Source organism: Corvus hawaiiensis, chromosome 3 (assembly GCF_020740725.1).
Source record: "Corvus hawaiiensis isolate bCorHaw1 chromosome 3, bCorHaw1.pri.cur, whole genome shotgun sequence".
Lineage (NCBI taxonomy): Eukaryota > Metazoa > Chordata > Aves > Passeriformes > Corvidae > Corvus > Corvus hawaiiensis.
This window is the reverse complement of record NC_063215.1, coordinates 48,568,241-48,589,278: the sequence shown is the minus strand read 5'-3', so window position 1 is coordinate 48,589,278 and position 21,038 is coordinate 48,568,241. Positions and strand designations below refer to the sequence as shown.

The window sequence follows — 21,038 nt, the reverse complement described above, 5'->3', positions numbered from 1 at the left end:
AAGGAAAGAATCAAGGAAGCTAACCCAAACCTACAGCAAACATGCACAGATAGAGTACTTCTCCACATATGTCTGCCATGGATCTGCTTCCTTGCTGCCTCAAGTCTGGCACAGCTGTTTGTGTCTGCACTGTATCCATACAAAGTTCTGTAACTGGAGAGTTCTGGTTCAGGGACACTGCAAAACTTCACAGTTGCAAGAGTGGAAACCTTTTTTGCATCCTTCCTACTCTTTTAAAGTACCTTGGTGAGACAGCTCCCAATGCTCCCTTCCAGTCACCAAGTCCCAGAAGCAGTCTTGCTGAAACCTGTATCTGGGCTCAAGTCTGTTGGCAGTATTTACCAGCAGATACCTCTTCTTTTTTGTTTTGGAGTCATTAAAAGGGATTTTTCCCTTCTGGCACATGCAGTTCAAAACAGGGCTGGCAGCTACACCTGAGGAGCTCTGACACTTCTGCTCCAGCACCTGCCAGCTACATATGTCTGTTTTGTCCTGTGCTGCACCTTGTCAACACTTCCTGCTGGTCATTGTAATAATTTATAGTATTTTTATTCAAAGCTGTGTCAGCTTGTTTGCCTGAATCTGTCAATACCTTGAAAGGCTGTGCCGGTTTAGCCAAAATTAGAAATCTGAGAGAAGGCAGATTACAAACCACCCCTCCCCCCTACCAGGTTTGGGAAAAAAAAAACTTTTTCCTCGAAGGAAAGTGAAAGAGGTAAAACTATTTATTTAACAAACACACGGGAAAAGGAAAATAATGCTAAATAATAAAATCTCTCGCTGTGGAGAAAAACCTGGGAAAATTTCAGAGTCCTCCCTTTGGTCTCCCTCCTCCTCAGAGCTGGGACTTGGCCCAGGGCCAGGCCCTTTGTGCTCGGTGGAAAGTCCTCCCAACGTGTCCTGATATTGAAGCAGTCCAGCAGAAAAAGGGAAAAAATCTGAAAGTCCAGGAAAAATGAAGTTCAATTCTCTGGAGGAAAAAAAAAATGAAAAACTGCTGAACAAGCAAGCAGAGTGCCTCTCTCCTCCTCTCCCCACAGCCCAGCAGCAGCAGAAGGAAAAGAAAATGCAGAGAATGAGAGTGTGTTATCTCTGTCTCTGTCCTTGAAAAGCACAGCTTTGAGAAGCTTGCTCAGTTTTCTCTCTCTCTGCTCAGGCTCAGTTTAAAAGCATAGAAAGGCATAAAACTAATTTCTGGGCATAGGGAATACATCAAGACCCCCCAAGACAAAGGTCAAGGGTGATCTTGGCCATTCTTCTTCTTGGCCAGGTCTTCAGCTAAGTGATGTCTTTCTGAATCAGGCAGCACCTCCATTTAACTTTCACCATTCTGTCTCTTTCCACTGCAGGACTGCCAGAGAAACACAACAGGACAGCACTGCGAGCAGTGTCTGGATGGCTTCATTGGTGATGTTGTCAGAGGAGTGCCCACCTTCTGCCAGCCCTGCCCCTGTCCCCTGCCAGCACTTGCCAAGTATGTAAAGAGTCTTTGCTTCTCTTTGATTTGGGTTGGCTTTGGCCCTCTCCAAGGTGGGGTCAGCATCCCTTCCTGAATGCAGGAGACAAAGGCTGCTGCCCTCGAAAAACACAGGGGAAAATAAGAAGACTACCAGCTGCTCATGTTTATAATCACAGGAAACATCATTTCACATTTAGAATGTGTAAAATATCTTTAAATGCTCATACCAATTCTTACCAAGAGGGAGGAGAATGAGCTAGTTCAAGTTCATTCTTTTATGTAGAAGAGATTATTCAGTTATCTGATTGCTTTTAAAAATCCGTTACAGTACAATTCTCAAGAAAGGTGGCATGAGAGATTTACATGGCTGAGACAGAGAGGAAAAAAAGACAGACAGAAAGTTCAATCCATGTCACCTGAAGGGTAAACCCAAAGACAAAAAAAGCATGGCTTTGCAGTCCCCTGAGTGTACAGCAGCTGGATCTGGTTAGCACAGTAACAGTTCAAAGGAAATTGTTGGAGGACCCTGTTACAGGTACAGTGCCCTTTCAGCTGATGCCCAGGTATTTTTGGGTAAGAAAGTCTGAAGCCTGACAGAAAACCCAGACCAAGTCAGGGAACTCCAAATGTTGTGTGCCTTGTGCCTTCAGAAAAAAAAGAAAAAACAAGAAAAAACAAAGAAAACACAAAAATACAAGCCACAACCAGCCATTAGAAACAATTAGTGGCATGTCAGTAATGCAGCTGAAAGAAATTATCAACTCCCTCTCGCTCAGATTCATGCTCTGGGAGAGAGGTATCTATGCAAATCCCACCACAGGCAGATGATAGTAAGTAGTTGCCAACAGGCTGAAGCTGTTTTTCAGGGAGCTAGATATTCCTCTCGTGTTGTTTCCCATTCTGCTTTCAGCAGGACTTCACAGCAAAGGGAATTTTGTCCCTACTGTATTTGTTTGCTGTTGCTATAGGATTACTCACACAACCTTAAGGTGGAATGAGCTGTGTTTTGCTCATCTGCTCAGGGCTCAAACTGGCAAAGGAACAAAATCACCCTGGACAAATTCCCACATATTCCTTCTTGGCTTTTGCAGTGAGCTGCAGACATGTGAGAAGGGCCATGGGGTGAAGAACAGCTATTGTTGAAAAGCTTCAGCTTTGCCTGGATTACAGAGAAAATCCTTCAGAAACAGCGGAAGAACCTGGTTTTGCTCACATGTAGAAAGGCTTAGGAGTGAGCAAGCTCTCAGATGAAGCAGACTATTTCTTCCAGTTTCAGTAGCAGCTGTGATGCCTGAAAAAGTAGAAATACAACAATCAGGAGGGGTTTTTTTCCTTAGCAAACTGGTTTTTTAACCTGTTGGGCACAAAGCAGCCACTTTGGTGTAAGAAGCTGTTCTCTGAGCCACAGCCTGGGCTGCACATGCCTGAGGCACTAGTGCATGAGCCTCAAGCTCTGCCAAGCAAGGTCGGTCAGGCAAGGTCTGGTCTGTGCTCCCTACAGCTCGATTTGACACAGTGTGACTGGGTCTGCATTCACCCAGACCCTGCCTCATCCTGCAGCCCAACAAGCTCTGCAGCAGTGCTCCCTGAGAGCTGGGAGCTGGCTGGTCCACCAGGCCACTGAGCACGGCTCAGTGCAGTGGGACCTGCAGGGACTTGGGCTACAGCCTTTCTCTGCCAGTGCTATGGGAGATGGAAGCAGAGGCCCTGTTTCAACATACTCCTTACCTAGGGACATTATGTCTCTGCTATTCCAGACCACTAGAGAGAAGGAAATCCCAAACCCAAAACTCAGCAGCATAGGATTGGGAAGGGAGAAAAAAAGTTGCAAGGAGCCTGAATGCAAATGCCTCAACATTAGCAGCAATACATGGCTTGGACTTGATGAGCCTCAGGGGACCCTTCCATCTCAGGATATTCTATGTTCTATGACGTTGTCCCCCCTTTGAAAATATCTCAGTAAAAATCCACTTCACTTCTTTGGTTTTCCATCAGAAAAGTCCTGAAGGTAATAATTAAAGGAACATTCCATCCCAATTTGCCTCATACCACTATTTAAATAACATGCAGAAATTGCCTGTTCAGCTTCTTGCATGAGAGAGACCTGACCACAGAAACAGTCTTCAGCTGGGGCTGGAACAGGCAAAAAATAATTGAGCAACATTAAGCTTTACTAAAGCTTAACTAAATTCAAAGAAAAAATGGTCTTTATTAGTTGGGGGTTTTTTTCAATTTTCCTGCATTAATCCTACTACATATAAAGAGTAAGGCAAAATAATAACTCTACCAGAAGCAGAGAAGCATTAAATGGCTTTAAAAAAGAACATCCAAAGGATGTTGTTTTGTACTCTGTCTTACTTTGGAAATAGAATACCAAATCTGTGAACAGACAGACTCATCAGATAGATATTTTTTCCAGGAATTCAGCAGTGTCTCTAGATTTTCTTAGCAGACTATCTTCCTATCTTCTATCCTGGGAACTTGTGGAGTAACTTTTGGACATTACACATAAAGTATAATGTCATCTCTTTGGAATAAAAAAAAAAGGAGGATGGAGGTTGTTTCACAGTCCAGCAGATGTTGTTTCTTTTCAAACCCAAGGGAATTATAAAGCCTTTTTTTCCCCCTAGAAGTTCACAAAAAGTATAAAACATGAGGAAGATTTTAGTCTTACTTTATAACTTAAATCCACAATGCGGTTTTTGCAACTACGTGAAGGAATTACACTTTGTGAAAGAAGAGGAAGCCTGCCAAACTATTATGACTTTCTCAACATGTTCTTGTAAAAGTCACACAGAAGTTAATTTGTAAATTCTGTGAGAAGAATCTCATTTTATGTTCTCTCTGGTTATATGAAATGTTTTGAAACAGCAAATATCCAGACAGCTTTTTTTGTCTCTGGTTGTCCAACCAATTGAGAAATGCTGGCAGGAACTGAAATTATGCGGGAATTCTCGTCACCTTTCAATGTTGTTTGTTCCTGGAACAAGCATGGATCCTGCACTTTCCCATTGCTCTGAGTCTTTTGGCCTGTGTGAAATGGATGCAACCCAGCCACAGCTGTTCAGCACCGTACAACTCAGGAGCTGTGTTTTAGCAACCAAGGGCCTGCAGCTGGAAACTGCTGCCACTCTCTACTCTGGTTGCATTCTAGTGCTGGCAGAAATTTATTCACACATGTTGCAAACGAACTAGAAACATCTTAGACCATATCTCTTTCTTCCTGCAAATGTATTTAAGCCATGTCCATCACTGTGTTTGAAATGCATATAAAATTTGCAATTTCCACATCTGGCCACTGCTGTTCCTTGGGTCTCATATTTAGTAAAACATTTGTTAAATCCTGAAAACATAAGAAAACAAAGGAATCCATGATTTAGAATCATGGCAGTAGAAATTACAGCCCAAGCCATTACTGCAGTCAGCATACTTGGCATGTTGGTCTCAGAAGAGGCCACAGACTCTTTCCAGCTTACTTGGAAAAGATGGTAGAGCAGCCTCAGTTACTGTGAATGAGGACAGCATTACTGAGGTCAGTTTTCACCACTAAGAACTTCAAGATTGGAATTGAGGAAAACTATAGGACTTGCATAGGAAACTGCTGCATCCATTCCAGAATCTCAGTTCCTGAAGTGCTCATTGCAGTGTCCTTCACAAACAATATTTTACCCCTTGGGATAATAGACAGGAAGGAATTAGGTTCACGTGACACACATATTTATCTTAAGCTCCTTAGCTAAAGTGTGTGTATCAAAACCTGCAGATGTGTCTGATCTGCACTGCAAGACAAGAACTTTCATACATATACATCTGTATTTATATGGCTCCATAGTGCTATACACTAATTAGTGCTTCCTAAACTAAAGACTAAAGAAGGGGTATAATGTAAATTACACAAATAGCTTAACACCTATTCAGCTATGAATAACCAAGAGCCAGAGTTCACATTGACAACAAATGTCCATACTGTAACAAAGAAACATTCCCAAGTGTTTGTCATTGCCTGGTATTCTAACTATTCATCCTAATAAAATTCCAGCTTTGCAGTCTCCTGTTACAGAAAAAGTGGAAGTGTGCGTTGTGTCTGCAAGGAAAACTATGCAGGACCCAACTGTGAAAGGTAAGAAACTCATAGGATGACTTGTTGGTCAGCAATACAGAAGTCCAGAATTTTTTCAGAGAATCTTCCCATATTGGGCAGAAATCTTATGCATTGTTTTCATCAGGTAGAATCATGTCTGTTGAATGATCTCATTCAGTTCCTACTTGAAAAGCACTAAAATTTGCTGTGCACGTCAGCATATGACAGACATTTACATATGATGTATTTTGATCTAGTTCTTGCACTTTGTCTACCTTCATGTGGCGATCTTCCTAAAAGGAATGCAATTTAATACTATAAAATGCAAATCAGAAACAACAGCTGAAGTGAAAAATATCCACCATGTCAATGCCTCTTGCAATTCACCCCTCTAAAATATGTAGCAGGTTTCTACCAAATAACTTTTACAAAAGCAAAGGAGAAAATCCACTATCAAGTCAAATTCTTAAAGCAGATGCAGCTTTTTTTTAGTTACATTTTAAATACACTTCACAGGCATAATTCAATAAAGTCAGGCAAACAACCATAGGCCAGTGTTGCTTTTCAACTTTCCCTTATGTCCATAAAGAATTTCCAGTAAATATTCTCTGAATAACAAAGGATACAAATAAATGGAACTATACAGCAGAAATATAACTTCATGTGCTGTAAGATGCTGTCTTACTTGTTATGAACACATATGGATTATGTTTCAATGAATGTCAGGGACCTGATTATAATTCAAAAATTGTTCTTGAACAGCCAATAAATTAAAAACCTCTCACACAAAGACTGAGGGATATGGGATGGCTCAGACAACAGCTTCCTGAACATCTCCTTTTGTTTTCCCTTAAAGCCCCTGAAGTGTTTAAGTCTTTAGTCAACTGTCATTAATGGGCAAGCCTTGAATTCAAATGATACTTAATGTAACAGTCAGAGAAGGGAAAAAAAGGATGCTTAAGATGCAAAGAGAAATCAATATGAAAAGGTAAGATGAACAATGAGTAAAGGCTTTTCCCCTTACAGATGATGCAAAAACATCAATTACCTCCACATCACTAAAATGATGACAGCAACAGTGAAAGCAGATGGCACAAAAATAAAAACCCACCCTTGTTTACAGGCCCATGACTGTATTATTTTGTTCTTTCAAAATGTCAGGTTTATACACAAAGGATAATGCAGACAATTAAAAGGTCGTTGAGGTTTCTTAATGGTTATCAAAATGTCAACCCAGACTACAAGCAACACAAATCCCAAGAAATGGGTAGCAGCAGCATAGAAACAGCAGAAGATAGCATCGGCTTTGTTTTCTAATGGCCACTACCCAGCCTGACACAGTGCATCTGTCTCAAGGAAGGCAAAGCTGTGCAGAAAAAGCTACAGAAAGAAATCAGCCTGTCCTCATCACCACAGTAAAACTTCGGCTAATTGCTGGGGTAAGCTGCAAGCAGTGACAAACAGGACTTGCCTTCTGGTAGGCTCCTGGTCCTACTCCCATTTGTATCAGAAAAGTCAAAAAGTGTTTCAAAGCTGGATGATGAATTGCTTGTCCCTGCCCACTTGCCAAAGAGCGAGTCTCTACTTGGCACACTGTGCTATTGGGCACTATCACCACTCCCTTCTCCCACTGCAGCTGTTGTGCCATCAGCTTGCTGGCACGGGATCCTGAGAGAGAAGGGTCATTGCCCCAGGCCCTTCCCGAAGCCCAAAGAACAACTCGTGTCCCCAGGGACAGGAAGAGGAAGGCTGCATCCTGCTCCCTGCTCTCCCTTCCAGCACTCCACAGCACTCGGTGACAGGCACTGCAGTGCAGTGTGCTGCAGGACACTGCTCCTCAGGCAGCATGTAGGATCTCCAGAGCAGCTCACCAGGAGGCAATCTGCTCCATTTCCCCTGGCATTTGTGTAGGAGGCTTTCTTGCGCTGCTCTGGAGGCTTGGCACAAACTTATCCACTTCATGTTTGCCAGCAAAAGGTGGCGTGAAATCACAGAGGCCCTTGCAAGGAACTGAGAAAACCAGCTTCCCAAAGTGAAATATAGGAATTAATCGTTTTTCTCCTGGACTTCAGGAGTAAAGCATCAGGGTGGTAACTGATGAAATCCAGGTTTTGTTAATGCATAACTGTTAAAAAAAGATAACCGAACAAATGACACTTTAGTGTCCAAAGCAAATAGATGGAAAAGGTTCTTTTGGCATTGCCAGAGAAGAGGAAGTTAAGAGGAATTTCTTACTCACTGATAGTTACAGGAAGCCACTAGGGCTGCAAAACGAAATAAAGATAACTTTGCAGTTTTATTATGGGAGAGGAAATATTCCTTTTTAGCCAAAAAGGGTCATTTATTGATACAATATAGGAAAAGACATTTACTGCAGACCTCTTAACTTTTTCAGGCCATAAAGTGCAGAGATGGAGCAGTATATTTCCAGCCAGTGGCCTCTGCTCTTCTCACATTCTATCCAGTATTCAAAACAAGTTAAGTGCCTCAGCACTATGAGATACACTGAGAGGCAAAGGGAAGGGGAAAGTGAAGGTAACACATTTATTTTCAGCTCCAAAAGTTTCTTTTTGCTTTAAACAGCTGCTCCAGATGAGAAGTTATGGCTAATAAAAGTGAGTCATGGAGTCATTGAATAGTTTGGGTTGGGAGGGACCTTAAAGATTATCTGGTTCCAAGCCCCTGCCATGGCAGGGACACCTTCCACTAGACCAGGTTGCTCAGAGCTCCACCCAGCCTGGCCTTGAACACTTTCAGGGATGAGGCATCCACGGCTTCTCTGGGCAACCTGTTCTCGTGCCTCAGATGGCCATAAAAAGCAGCACTTACAAAATACCTGTGGGGGTGCGAGGAAATGTCCTCTACATTCCTGGCAAGTGAACTGAACAGTATATTTCAGAAAAGAAGGGAAAGAAGTGGCCTTGTCCTGATGAGACAGGACAGACATTGCAGGCCTGGTGGGGGTAGCACGCTGTTGTTGGTAGATGTGGGCAACAGTGAGCAAAAGGCTGGTCTGACCCCAGCCCTACTCCGTGGCCTCTGTGAACTTGGTGGCCACATTAGATGATCATTTGGAAAATACCTCACTACAGAAAAACAATAAACTGAAATCTTAGAAAACCACAGCAAGACTTCTGGCATGACTGAAAAGTAGCTTTACCCATCACTGCCTGCTCTAACTCCCATGGGAATGGGGAATGATTCCACCAAATCATAATCATAAATGACATAAATGCATTCAGTGTTGCATTCACAGATCTTCAAGGGGTGCACAGAACTCCCGGTCACACTTTAATTCTTTACATCTGGGTCACTCAAATGATAAAATCTGCACCAAAGACTCTGGCAGTGCTGCAAAGAGACAAAAAGAGTGTTTGTCATTGACAAAAGCAGTATTTGAGGCAGCCAAGTGGTTTATATTAAGATGCTTAAAATTTTATGTGTTTCTACTGTGAGGATTCAGGACTGGAACATGAACAAAGCACTGTTGAGGAAATTACTCTCTGTATGAAAAAAATATATAAAACAGAAAATGTAGGAACAGATCAAAACTCAAAGCTTTTATCAGATCCCCTACATTTTCATGGCTCAGACATGGCAGAACCTGGATTTGTCTGTGTTCAGATTGTAGAAGACAACAGACCATGGTTTATGTATCCAGATAGAATCTGGGAAAATTAATCTGAACTGCCTGAATGCTCACCCTCCCTGCTTACCAACAACAGACATAAAAAACAGCATCTTAAACAGGACTTGGATGGGAGACAAGGACAACATGGTGATAAACCAGAATGAACTATAATAAATACTCCTTACCTAAATCATCGCAGCAACTATTCAATCCTCCAATTCCTTCAGCCAGCAATTGTTACACCAGCTAGTTATTCCCCTGCTGGCAGGAATTCTTCATTTCCAGTTTTGGGGTATGAGTCCCCTGATCTCTGTGCTCCAGGCTTCTGCTTCATGGGCCCTCCTGCCACCACACAGTGACGCCGTGAACAGTGTGGGTTGCCCCTGTCCTACCAGGTGATCCCTCCAGTCCATCAGACACTGCTCCTTGCTGCTCCAGATGCCAACTCCTCCAGAAAATCCCTCGTTCAAGGATTCACCCTCATTAGCGCTCCATGCCCACCCCAGTACCAAATCTCCTTGTCTTAATGGTTGTTTTGCAAAAGCTCCCCTTGCTTGTAGGATTAAGCACATTCCCTGATATCAGCAGAAACATCTTTAACTGAGACACTTTCTTTCCAAATAACCAAATCTATTACTACCTCTTAGCTTAGGGCCACTGATCAGCCAGGAATGTTACACATCACCAGTGTGTCTGTACTCTGAAAAACCACTATAGTATCAACATCTCTCTCAATGTAAGATGTAGAAAGTTCTCAGCTGAAATGCTTCCCAGAAATGACAAGACATGATAAGAAATGTGGACCCATTTCAGGCCTTCGCTGTGGTGCTTGGTACCCACCTCCCTCTCTCCTGATGCAAACCAAGAGAGGAATCCTCCCTTCCAGGTGACCACTCTCAGCCTTTTACCCTCATCCAACAGGCTAACATCAAATAGATCTGAAAAACAGAGTCTGGTTCAGGCCCTATTCTATTTGCAAAAACCAGAAACCACCCCAATACCTCACCACAGAAGTATTTCTATAAACCTTTCCTGGTCAGTACTTTTTATGTACATTTATAATAGAAATAAGGCCTGGACTTCCTCTGAGTTTCAGGATCCTGAAATGCAGTCTCTTACCCCAGTTTCCTATATAACACAATATAGTTGGTGAGATACAGAGCTGAAAGAGACCAAAATAAACACTGTAGAGCTGCCTTGCTGCCAAAGTAATTCTGTCACAGATTTTAAAACAATAGGGAGCAAATTATTTCACTGCTAAAGACACGCACAAAAAATAAATTAATGCAGACTGGTGTGCTTGAGATAGCAGGGGTGTTCAAGAAGGGAAAAATATATAACGGTACAGATTGAGATTAGAGCACAAAATAGCCTCAGTAGGAGTAAAGCTCCTAATTAGCCTTCTGTCCATTAGAAGCTGCAGACAGTGATCAATTCCTGGTAACATAAATAAGGTCAGAGAAAAAAAGGTGTTGCAGATTGGAATGTCATTGCTCGTCATTGCCTGTGTTGCTCTTCCTTTCAGGTGCGCCCCTGGTTACTATGGGAACCCTTTGCTAATTGGAAGCACTTGTAAAAAATGTGACTGCAATGGCAACTCAGACCCAAATCTGATTTTTGAAGACTGTGATGAAGTGACCGGCCAGTGCCGCAACTGCCTGCACCACACCAGCGGCTTCAAGTGCGAACGATGTGCTCCGGGCTACTATGGGGACGCCAGATTAGCTAAAAACTGCACAGGTATTCTCTACAGCTTTGTAAAGCAGAGCTGAGCAACAGGCAGCACAGCGCGGTCTGTGGATGATCTCACAGAAATTAGAGATGCCTGAACCAGTTGTCAGACACCTGTGGCTCTGGGAGGCAGGTGATGGGATAATTTGGATGACTGTTCAGTTGAATCATCCCAGGCACCAGGGAAATATCTCTTTCCATGTCCCATGAGCAAGTCTCAGACCCCAGAGTCCAACATCTCCAGTACCTGGGCAGGTTTAATGTAAGCACTGTTGTGTTCTCCTGAATCTTGTTTTAAATAAGGGTCCCTAAGAGTTCTTTGGGCAGAGTCTTCACCTTTGTGGTTGTCCACACTGTGACCATTCAAACTGATGGTGCTTAGAGACTTGAAAGTATGTTTTATGGGAACAGGATCATGTCCTAACCCAATATCCACTCACTTTCTGCTAGTTTCCACACTGGTAATATATTCTGCATTTCCTAAAATTCCTGTGTAATGCTGGTTACTGTATTTTCACACAAGAGATGACTGTACTTTCAGGGTCTGGTAAAGTGCTACCCAGAGCGCCTTAGCAAAACATACCTACACAGAGGGGTCACAAAGCTTTATCTCCTCTAATATAATTATTCTTCTAATTTACATGTAGTTTGATCCAAACAGGGCTTTGACCTCATACCTTTCTTCCTTGCTTTGGCTCTGGGAGACAAGTTTACATCCTCTTTGAAAGCATTTAGGAACAGCCACTGCTAAAGGCAAAATGCAGGTGCTCCGAGCAAGGTCCTGGGGCTCCCTCACAGCCTCTTTGGCAGGGGTCCCTCAAGGACCAGAACACAAAGGAGGGAGACAGATCATTCCTACCTCAGCCTGACTCAAAGGTAAGACAGTCAAAGCATACACTCAACTTGGACCTCAGAAGTGCTCCAGGACCTACAGGTACAGAGCTACAGGCCTCAGGGACTTAGCAATGTCTTGATCCTTCTTGCAACTCTCAGTACACTTGGACTTTGCTTTTTACTACCTTATTATAAAGCGTTTTGGGGTGCACAGAATGGAGGCTGTGAGGATGTTCTGTTATCAAGTGCCCTTTGTGCTGCTATTTTCATTTGTAGGGGGCCACATATGATGCCACTACTGGTCCTTTCTGGTTTTATGTTCTGGTGACAGCTAGAATTTGAGTATCCATCTCCAGGGTGTAACTCACATTGCTAAATCACGTGCTTGAATTCTATTTATGCTGAACAGGAAGAGATGGTGCTCATGCACAGTGATCCCAAAAGCCAAAGCCAAAACCAGCTAAAAAGACATCAGCTGCGGGGAATGGCGTGCCCCAAAACTCACCTCCTGCCTGGATTTAGGTAGCCAAGACATGCATGAAATTCAGCATGTCTGTGATTTTGAGGTTGCAAAAGGGAAACCTTGTTTATGAGCTTCATTGCCTAATTCACTTCACCTGAGATGACTTAACTGCAGTTTTCCAGGAAGGAATGATAGGACCCAGTCTGTGGCTCCTGAATTCCATGAGGCAGGAGAAACACACCCAGCACTTCAACTTTGCAAACCGCAGCAATCGAGCCCTGGCCATGGCCAAAAGCTTCAAGCACCTAAGAGTAACTTTGCCAGAAGTCTGAGAGTTACAGGGCATTCCAAGTGTCTGAGCAGGTTACGCAATAAGCAATTTTGGAAGGCATCTCTGAGTGTATAGTTTCGAAACTCAAATCAAACTTTCATCGCCTCAGTACAGTTTTTTGTTGGCACCCTTAAGGAGGTACACAGGTCTTCTCTCTACAGGCTGTTTATGCAGATTTCAAATCAGCGTGGTAATTCTCTTCGTTAGCAGATTTCCTTGCAGTGTTTGATCTTTGCTAAAAATAGAAAGTGCTTGGGCACTTGAATATGTTGTGAGAGGTACAGCTTTTTTCAGAAGTGAATTTAATCTTGGAGTTCACTCTAGCAAATCCTGATTTTGCAGTATTATGTTTCAGAGAATTACACACTTCTCATTTCATCTTCATTTCTGCTGAGCACCACAATGTGCTGTGCTTGACAGTACTGTGTCGATTGCAGTACATCAATACATCCATGATATTCAAACTATTTGTGTAGCTCACAGGGAAAGCTTATACTTTGTTTGGCTCTGTGGAACAATTAGAAATGATTCTGAAATAAGACATATATCTTCTTTAAACTGAAAATACAGAAACAAAACTAGTGTAAGAATCAAGACAGTCTGCATACATGGTTTCCACAGAGTGCCTCAAAGGGTATATAAAACAAAAAAAGGCAAGAAAACTAAATGAACAAACAGCTCTATCAATCTAAAATAATCTTTTTTTCTTTTGAACGGAAGACAAAACCTGGGTAGCTGTGAATGGTAGTCTTCAGCTGCTTTTAATTTTTTTTTTCCTAACCACATATCCTTTAGCCACACACCAATGTCCTCCATCTCCACAAATGTCCCTCAGAAATAAAGGTAAATTTAGAAGCTTTCCCCACCAGCAAACCATGGCAACATTGAAAGTCTTAATTCCTTACTAAAAATGTGTTACCTCTTAAACCAGTAGTTGAAAAATGGCCCAGACTGCTTTTGAAATTAATTTGCTGTAAGATTTTGTGGAACAAACTCACAGGTGTTCATTTAAATGAGAATACACAATTTTATTTTCTTGGACACCGATCTCATCAAAATTTTAAGCTTTTAACTTTAGTCTTGCTACCTGGGGATAGCCTAGTCCCCACGATACAGGTAAAAAGAAATCTCTATTTTCAACTGCTACTTTTCTTTCACTTCTTAAAAAAAAAAGAAATAACAAATTAAAAATAATCATAGATCCAAAAACTGGAAGGCACAGATTGTGATAAGGCCAAAACACCAACTGCATCAGAAAATTCATAACCAATTTCTGTCTTACATTAGTACATAAACAGATTAGTTCTGCTAACACTGGTCCACTTACACAAAATTATTCTGACATTAGTGCATGATGTTGTGTTTGAAGTTGTATTACAAATTTTCACTTGACAAATCCTTAAATGTGCAATGGGAAATGTAAATACAAGGACAATTCATAGATAACAATGAACAGGCTGCAATAAAAAGGCAGTAAAATATTTTGTTATATGAGGTTCTGCTGAAACCATGAATCACAAGAGCAAAATAAATTTCAGATTGCTGCTGTTCTTATGTTCTGCTTGAGCTTTTGTTATTGTATTGAAGTGTTCCAAGAATATTTTAATCTTTAAAATGATATCTTTTAAAAAGCCAATTAAACTTTGAAAGAGGTTTAAAGATGCTAGATTAAAAACTGGACTTTTTAAAAAGCCACTTGAGCTGGCAATAAAAATGTTGCTTTCTTAAGTTTGAAAAAATGTAAAACGTCATTTATTCGTCATTGTAAGTGGTAGGAGATATTTACTTTTTGATATGTTCAGGCTGACGATGCAACTGGAATCCACTATCAATCCCTGATAGCTGCAAAGCCTTTTTAGTGACAGGCTGACACAGTGCTGATAAATTCCACAGGGCTGTGGAGAGATTTGTAGCTAATAATTAACCTTAGTTGTCCCGCTTTTCTTAATACATGAATGAATGTATGTAATGAATGAAATGTCACCCTCTCTAGACACTGATGCACAATAGCCCTTCTGGGCAACTCTGGCCTCCCTGACTCTACTTGTAACCCGGCTTTGAACAAGTAATTTCAGCAGAGGTATTCTCATTTTTTTTTCCACTTCATATTTCATTCATTCAAATTTGACCAGGGTAAAAAACACCTTTTTCTATGTATTGAAGGGAAAATCAGTCCAAGAAGTTCTTGATATTGGTTTGAATATCCACGCACAATCCTAAGTACAATAATTTCACTAGTCTTGGGAGGGGAAGTTGTACATTTTTAATATTCTTCTTTCAAATGCCTTTTCCTTTTCCCCCAGCATGTAGCTGTGGAGGGAGAATGTGTGACAGCCAAACTGGAGAATGCCTCGCAGACAGTCCTGAAGTTTCTACTGACACAGACTGCCCAACCATCAGTAAGAACTTTATCATGAAAACACCAAAAATTAATATTGCTCTTAAATTTAGAAGCTTACAAATACTAACTTAAGAGCTTTGTACTCCAGTGGGCTCAGGAGTTTGACCGTGGTCCCACAGGGCACTTAAGTGTGTGAATGTACACAATGTCCTGCTGACTGAGTACTTAAGCATGTTCTCACACACTTGTCCGAGTACAGGCATATTTCCAACTCTGTGACACGGACTGCACGTTCCAGTACAAGCTGCAGAGCAGTAGGGAAGTCTCACCAAAGCCACTTCCATAGACTTTGAGACACACTGCCTGAAAAACAATATTCTGGCCCTAAAATCTGCCCTCACAACTTTACCTGTGACATCTTGCATATAATTTATGGTTCTCTAGTTGTGGTTTAACCCCAGCCACCAACCATGTACCACGCAGCTGCTCGCTCACGCCAGCAGGAACAGGGAGAGAATCAGAAGGGTAAAAGCCAGAAAACTTGTGCACACACAAGCCACACACACTTTTGCAAACAGAGCAAAACTGAATTAATTCACTGCTTCCCAAGGCCAGGCAGGTGTTCAGCAATCTCCAGCAGAGCAGCACCCCACCACGCACAATGTTTACTTAGGAAGACAAATGCCATCACTCTAAATGTCCTCCCCTTCCTCCTTCTTCCCCCCAGTGTATTTACTGAGCATGATGTCGCATGGTCTGGAATATCCCTTTGGCCAGCTGGGGTCGCCTGTCCTGGCTGTGTCTCCTCCCACCTTCCAGCACACCCCTAGTCTCATCACCAGCATGGCAGTACAAAAAGCAGAAAGGGTCTTGGCTCTGTGCAAGCCCTGCTCAGCAACAAAAAAATATCTCTACATTATCAACCCTGTGTTCAGCACAAATCCAAAACACAGCCACATACTAGCCACTGAAATTAACTGTGCAGAAAATTAACTCTACCCCAGTCAAAGCCAGCACAACATCTCATACAGATTGTTGCTGTTGACAATTTGGCGTATATTCACCAGCCAGTTCCTTTCCCACTGTCTCCCATACTCTAATGATAGGAAGCCTGGGGACTTTCCAGGAGTACTATGTTGTAGCTATTGTACCACAGGTATTTTTTAAATGTTAGTGTATTTATACCCGTATATAATGCAGAGCATGTAGCACACATGGGTTTCTAAACTAACTCCCAGGAAGAGGGGTCATGTGCCTGAAGAGAAACCAGAAGGAAAACATTTGGGACCTGCTAAAATATCAAGCAAAAGTGTCTGTAGGAATCTGTGTTTCACATTCACCCAAGTCACTTCCATTTAGTGATGGCACCAGTGTCACTAAAAACAAGGTGGCAGGTGGCATTGCAATCACTAGCAGGAGTAAGGATAGAGTTCAGCACAAGCACTTTCCAAGCACATTATTAACTGTGTTTTTAGAAGTTGCCCTTGTAATCAAGTAGCCGGCCAAGAGCCCATGTGCTGGACATCCTTATTTTTCATACCACTAAATTTTAGATACCGAGCTTGGGGTTCTGACAAAATGCAGTTGGTTTTTTTTAACCCTCATCTGTTGTCTTTCGGGCCACAGACACGTAGAGCCTAGGTAATAGCCAGGATATACCTCTCCCTCTCTCCCAACTGATTACAGAATCCCTGTGGCAGCCTCTTTGAGCAGTCCCATCTGGTGCTGCTCAGCTGGAAATGTCATAACTGTACTGTGGGACCTTGGAAGTGGGAGAATGAAAGAAAAATGGGTTCCATCAGGAACCATCAATGACAAAGAGAGGGAACATCATGGGACAAGAGCACTATTACATGAATTTAAGATATTTGCTGTTAACTGACACAAGCACCAAAAAAAATTATGCTCTCTTATTTTCTTATCAGGCTGCGATAAATGTATTTGGGATTTGACAGATGACATCCGATTGTCAGTTCTGGCTATTGATGAAAGCAAAGCCACTTTACTGAGCATTTCTACAGGTGTTGCAGCTCAGAGGCGTTTGAATGACCTGAACTTCACTACCACTCATCTCCAGGTACAAACATTGATGACATTTTGGTTTTCCCATGTAGTTTGAATCTTTGAATTTCCACTCCATTCCTGTAAATTTCAATTCCTGCCCTCACTAGAGAAGGAGTTTGTTTTCAGATGCTTGACTTGTTTTTCCCCACACACAGGAGGCAATGTCCAAAAAAAAGAACCATGCTGTACTTTGGACCATCCAGGTTGATGATGCTGCAGATGAGATGAATGATCTCCTCAGAGAAGCAGAAACACTTGATGAACAGGTTTGTTTACAGCCTTCTGCCAAAGCTCTGAGGGTTTGCACTTTGTCATATTCACCTGTTGGCATAAGAGGCAAGTATAGAATAATTCCAGTTGGAAGGGACCTAAAATGATCATCTGGTCCAGCTGTCTGAGCAATTCAGGGCTGACCAACAGTTAAAGCATGTTATTAAGGACATTGTTCAAATGCCTCTTAAACTCTGACTGATATTGGGCATCAATCACCTCTCTAGGAAACCCATTCCAGTGTTTGACCCCTCTTCATAAAAAACATTTCTTAACATCTAGTCTGACTCTCTAAGTTCACCAAACAAGAGTGGGTGTGCCCTGACAGCTGGAAGAACTCTCTATTTGTATTTTTTAACTTTCTACTTTAAATCTGAATTAAAAGCATGAATGACTTATCATGTCTTCTTCACAGAAAAGGAAGGAGCTAAAAAGTATGTACAGTGTGGTTGGAGGTTTGTCACCAGTCACAAAAAGCTTCCCCTCAGGATCTGAGTTCCCACCTACCCCCTACACAATTGTTTGATCTGGGATAGACACACTGCCTTTCTCATTCACATTTTGATTTCTAATTAAGTGAAGTAAGCAACACTAAACTAATGCATATTGACTTTAGGAGCATTTTTACTATCTCTATTTTATATGTATGCTCTCCTAAAATTAAATTAATCCCAATTAGACATTTCAAAATATATTTCAAAACTGCCAGTTTAAAAGGTTTTTCATGTACCCACAGAGATGGGAGCTGGATCAGATATTTAGATATCAGATATTTTTAACACAATTGTAATCATAAATGTTGCATCCCCATCCAAACACCAGGCTATAAAATTAAGGTTATCAGCTCTCAGCTCCCACAACACTTTCATTGCACCCTAGAATACTGCTATGATACATGTTAAGAGAAGAAATAGGGTTCAAAATTGCTTATCCTCTATTTCAAAAAGATAATATTAAACATCTTTCTGTTGCTACAATATACATATACCAGTAAAATACATCGTTCTATGCTATTACCAAAGATAGGCACAGCTGTCATCGAACTAGATAATATTTCATGCTTATTACAAAATGCCAGACCTTATATTCACTTTACCAATTCCTTCACAAGACAAATTTAAATTATACCTTAAACTAAAACTCAAATACAGGAGCAAGTAGGGGGCAAAAAAAGCAACACAAAGGAAAGTGGAAGAGAAAATTTATGTTTGTGTGTTTTTAATCAACACTTACTTAGCAGAAAGGGCATGCAAGAATTATACAGACTATGCCTGCATTCAAGAGAACTTGTATTAAATCAGCGCGCACACACAGCTCCGTACCTGTGGATATCTGTCAGAGCTCACACGCCTCAGTGTCCCTCTCTGTAGTTGGTGGGCAGGCCGATTAAGGCATTAGGTTTTCTATGAATATTTAGTGAGTTTGGATAATAACATTTCATTTGCAGTACTATCTGAGGATTTCTTACCTCATTCCTCAATTTCACTGTCCCCGAACAAATAAATTCAGCGTTTCCTCTGGTCTTTTCTTCCTGGCTACTTCTAATGCTAGTTCCACATCAATACTTGTGGTTGCTTCTAAAGGCAGGGAAATAATGACCCCAGACTCTGACAGTGGAAGACCACAATAATAACTCTGAATATATTGAGCTCTTTGCTATTTCAAGGCACATTTATGGAAAATGGGTGCCAGGGCCTTGAGTGGTTTTTGCGGAGACATGCAGCATTTTCTGTTCAGAGCATTTTATGTGCACATCCCCACATCTCAGAGGTGCAGATTCTGATCTAAACCACAAAGGCAGGGTGAGTGTACCAACTGTAGGCAAATCTTCCTGCTAAATATAATTCCTGTAACTACCTGTAACTCCCCACATCTGCATGGGGTGAGTTTTGAGTAAAACAGCATGTAGCTTGATCCTGAATATTTGGAAGATGGGAACAAGAAACCTTTCTACTAACTCTTACACTTGGTTTATCACTCTACTAACCCTTACATTTGTTCTACCAGTATGCCCATCCCTTTTAGTGGTGCTACCCACCCTGGCCCTGCCTTCAAATGCCACCTGGGGCTTCCACAAACTCTAAGTAAGGGAACACAATGCAGAGTGCAGCCTCCAACACAATGTAGTACAGGACTGTGTCTGTGCTTTTCAGAGTATTTTCAAGCCTTGAGCTTTTTCCTATTTTTAACAAGTTGCAGAGCTGGGGACCTCATTTGAGGGCGACACAGATCTGAAAATGCTTGGGAGCTTGACACCTTTTGCTTTACTCTATTTGCTTCCTCAGGAAATGCCATACCCAGCAAAACGAGCCAGCCCCACTGAATGTACAACTGTAGATAATTTATGAAAATTTGATTGCAGGAGATGATGGATAAATATGGGACAGATTTTAATCTCTCACTCTGCAATTCTGAAAACACCGACAAGACAGATCTTTACTTTCAGCACCTTTAAATACCACTTTATATGATAAAAAGGATTTTCACGTGCTCATCAGGAGAAAGCAAAGTGTGTGTTTATACTGCTCATCCTCACATCTGAAAAGAAATCTAATGTTTACCTCTCATGGTTTATTCATAGGGGAATGAAGCATCCAGCAAAGGCCAACTGGTACAGAAGGAAACCACGGAGATCAACAACCGTGCTTCTCAGCTTGTGCAGCAGCTCAATAATATAAGAGATAACATTGAAGGTAAATAGATTCATTTCTGGTTCATCTCAGTGTCAAGAATGTATTAATGAAACCTTCATGTATTAATGGATCATCAAGAATTTTTACTGTCCTATAAATCAAAGGAAAATCTTTTGATATATAGGGCAGCATGTAATTTATGGCAACAGTGAACACCTTCTCAAGCACAACTGCACTTAAAAAAGATTTCCTACTCAGAGATAATCATCTTCATCTGGAATATCTATGACATACCATTATCATCCCGAAATATAAAAGTGAGATTAAACCAATTGCAGCCTCTTCTACAGTACCTGCAGAAAGCAATGATACCCCAAATCAATGTACTCAAAAACATCCCTGTGCCCTGTACACCTGTGGCAGGAAAGCCTCCATTCTGCTGCAGAACACACTGGTTTCCCCCAGTCTTCAGCAAAGTCAACAGTATGCAAAAGCTGTGTATGGCACCAGAACAGAAATGCTGACTGGTAGTTGATGTTAAATAGCCCTTTTCCAATGGAAATATTTGATTAATAGACCTCAGTAGTTCTATCTTGGCAGTTATTACAAGCCATGTGGAAACTTGTGTAAGGAAGAGCGGTTACATATCAACTGTTATCTTTGCTTATCCTTATCTCCACAGGTGCTCCATTGCTTTATCTCAGGAAACATGGTTAATATGCCCCATCTCACAAAGGAGGCAGGCTAAGACCAGACTCATAGGATGTTACATTTGTACTGTCTTTTTACACATGGGATGCTAAAAAATCTTTGTTGGTCTGGCCATCCATCACATTTTATTTCTAAAATTATTGAGTAAAAGAGTCAGCATGAGACTCCTTTTAAGTCACTAACAATCATGGTTGATGTCTGTGGATCATCATTTTGTACCATTAATTGGTTTGGAGCAGGACAGGAACCACATAAGGCAGATATGCATCTAATTTGGCACACAAATAGCACAATCAGGTTAAGCTGTTATAGAAGAAGTAACATCCATAGCTGTGAATAAAGACAGTGAAAGCAGCTGGAAATAAGGAGGTGAAAATTATTTCCACCATGTTCAAAATTGTTCTTTTACAGAGGCATCACCCCTGTAAAAGCCATCCACTCTTTACTGAAGAGAAGGTGTACATGCACACACACACACATGCCAACAAA

The 21,038-nt window shown here is 41.5% G+C and overlaps 1 protein-coding gene and 1 long non-coding RNA gene across 3 annotated transcripts in view; one reads left to right on the top strand and one right to left on the bottom strand.

Moving 5' to 3' along the window:
* LAMA4 (laminin subunit alpha 4) overlaps positions 1 to 21,038 on the top strand; it is a 102,747-nt gene that overhangs the window by 31,768 nt on the left and 49,941 nt on the right. For both annotated transcript variants that reach the window (XM_048296656.1, XM_048296655.1), the window contains exons 3-9: positions 1,350 to 1,474; positions 5,499 to 5,579; positions 10,697 to 10,911; positions 14,834 to 14,929; positions 16,797 to 16,948; positions 17,091 to 17,201; positions 19,787 to 19,898. In XM_048296656.1, the coding sequence (XP_048152613.1) occupies positions 1,350 to 1,474; positions 5,499 to 5,579; positions 10,697 to 10,911; positions 14,834 to 14,929; positions 16,797 to 16,948; positions 17,091 to 17,201; positions 19,787 to 19,898 (892 nt within the window). The remainder of the gene's footprint in view (positions 1 to 1,349; positions 1,475 to 5,498; positions 5,580 to 10,696; positions 10,912 to 14,833; positions 14,930 to 16,796; positions 16,949 to 17,090; positions 17,202 to 19,786; positions 19,899 to 21,038) is intronic.
* Positions 1,473 to 10,574, bottom strand: LOC125322692. Its single transcript, XR_007202160.1, has 3 exons — positions 9,357 to 10,574; positions 8,701 to 8,891; positions 1,473 to 2,750 (listed from the first exon to the last, which is right to left on the bottom strand). It is a non-coding gene; the product is annotated as an uncharacterized LOC125322692 (long non-coding RNA).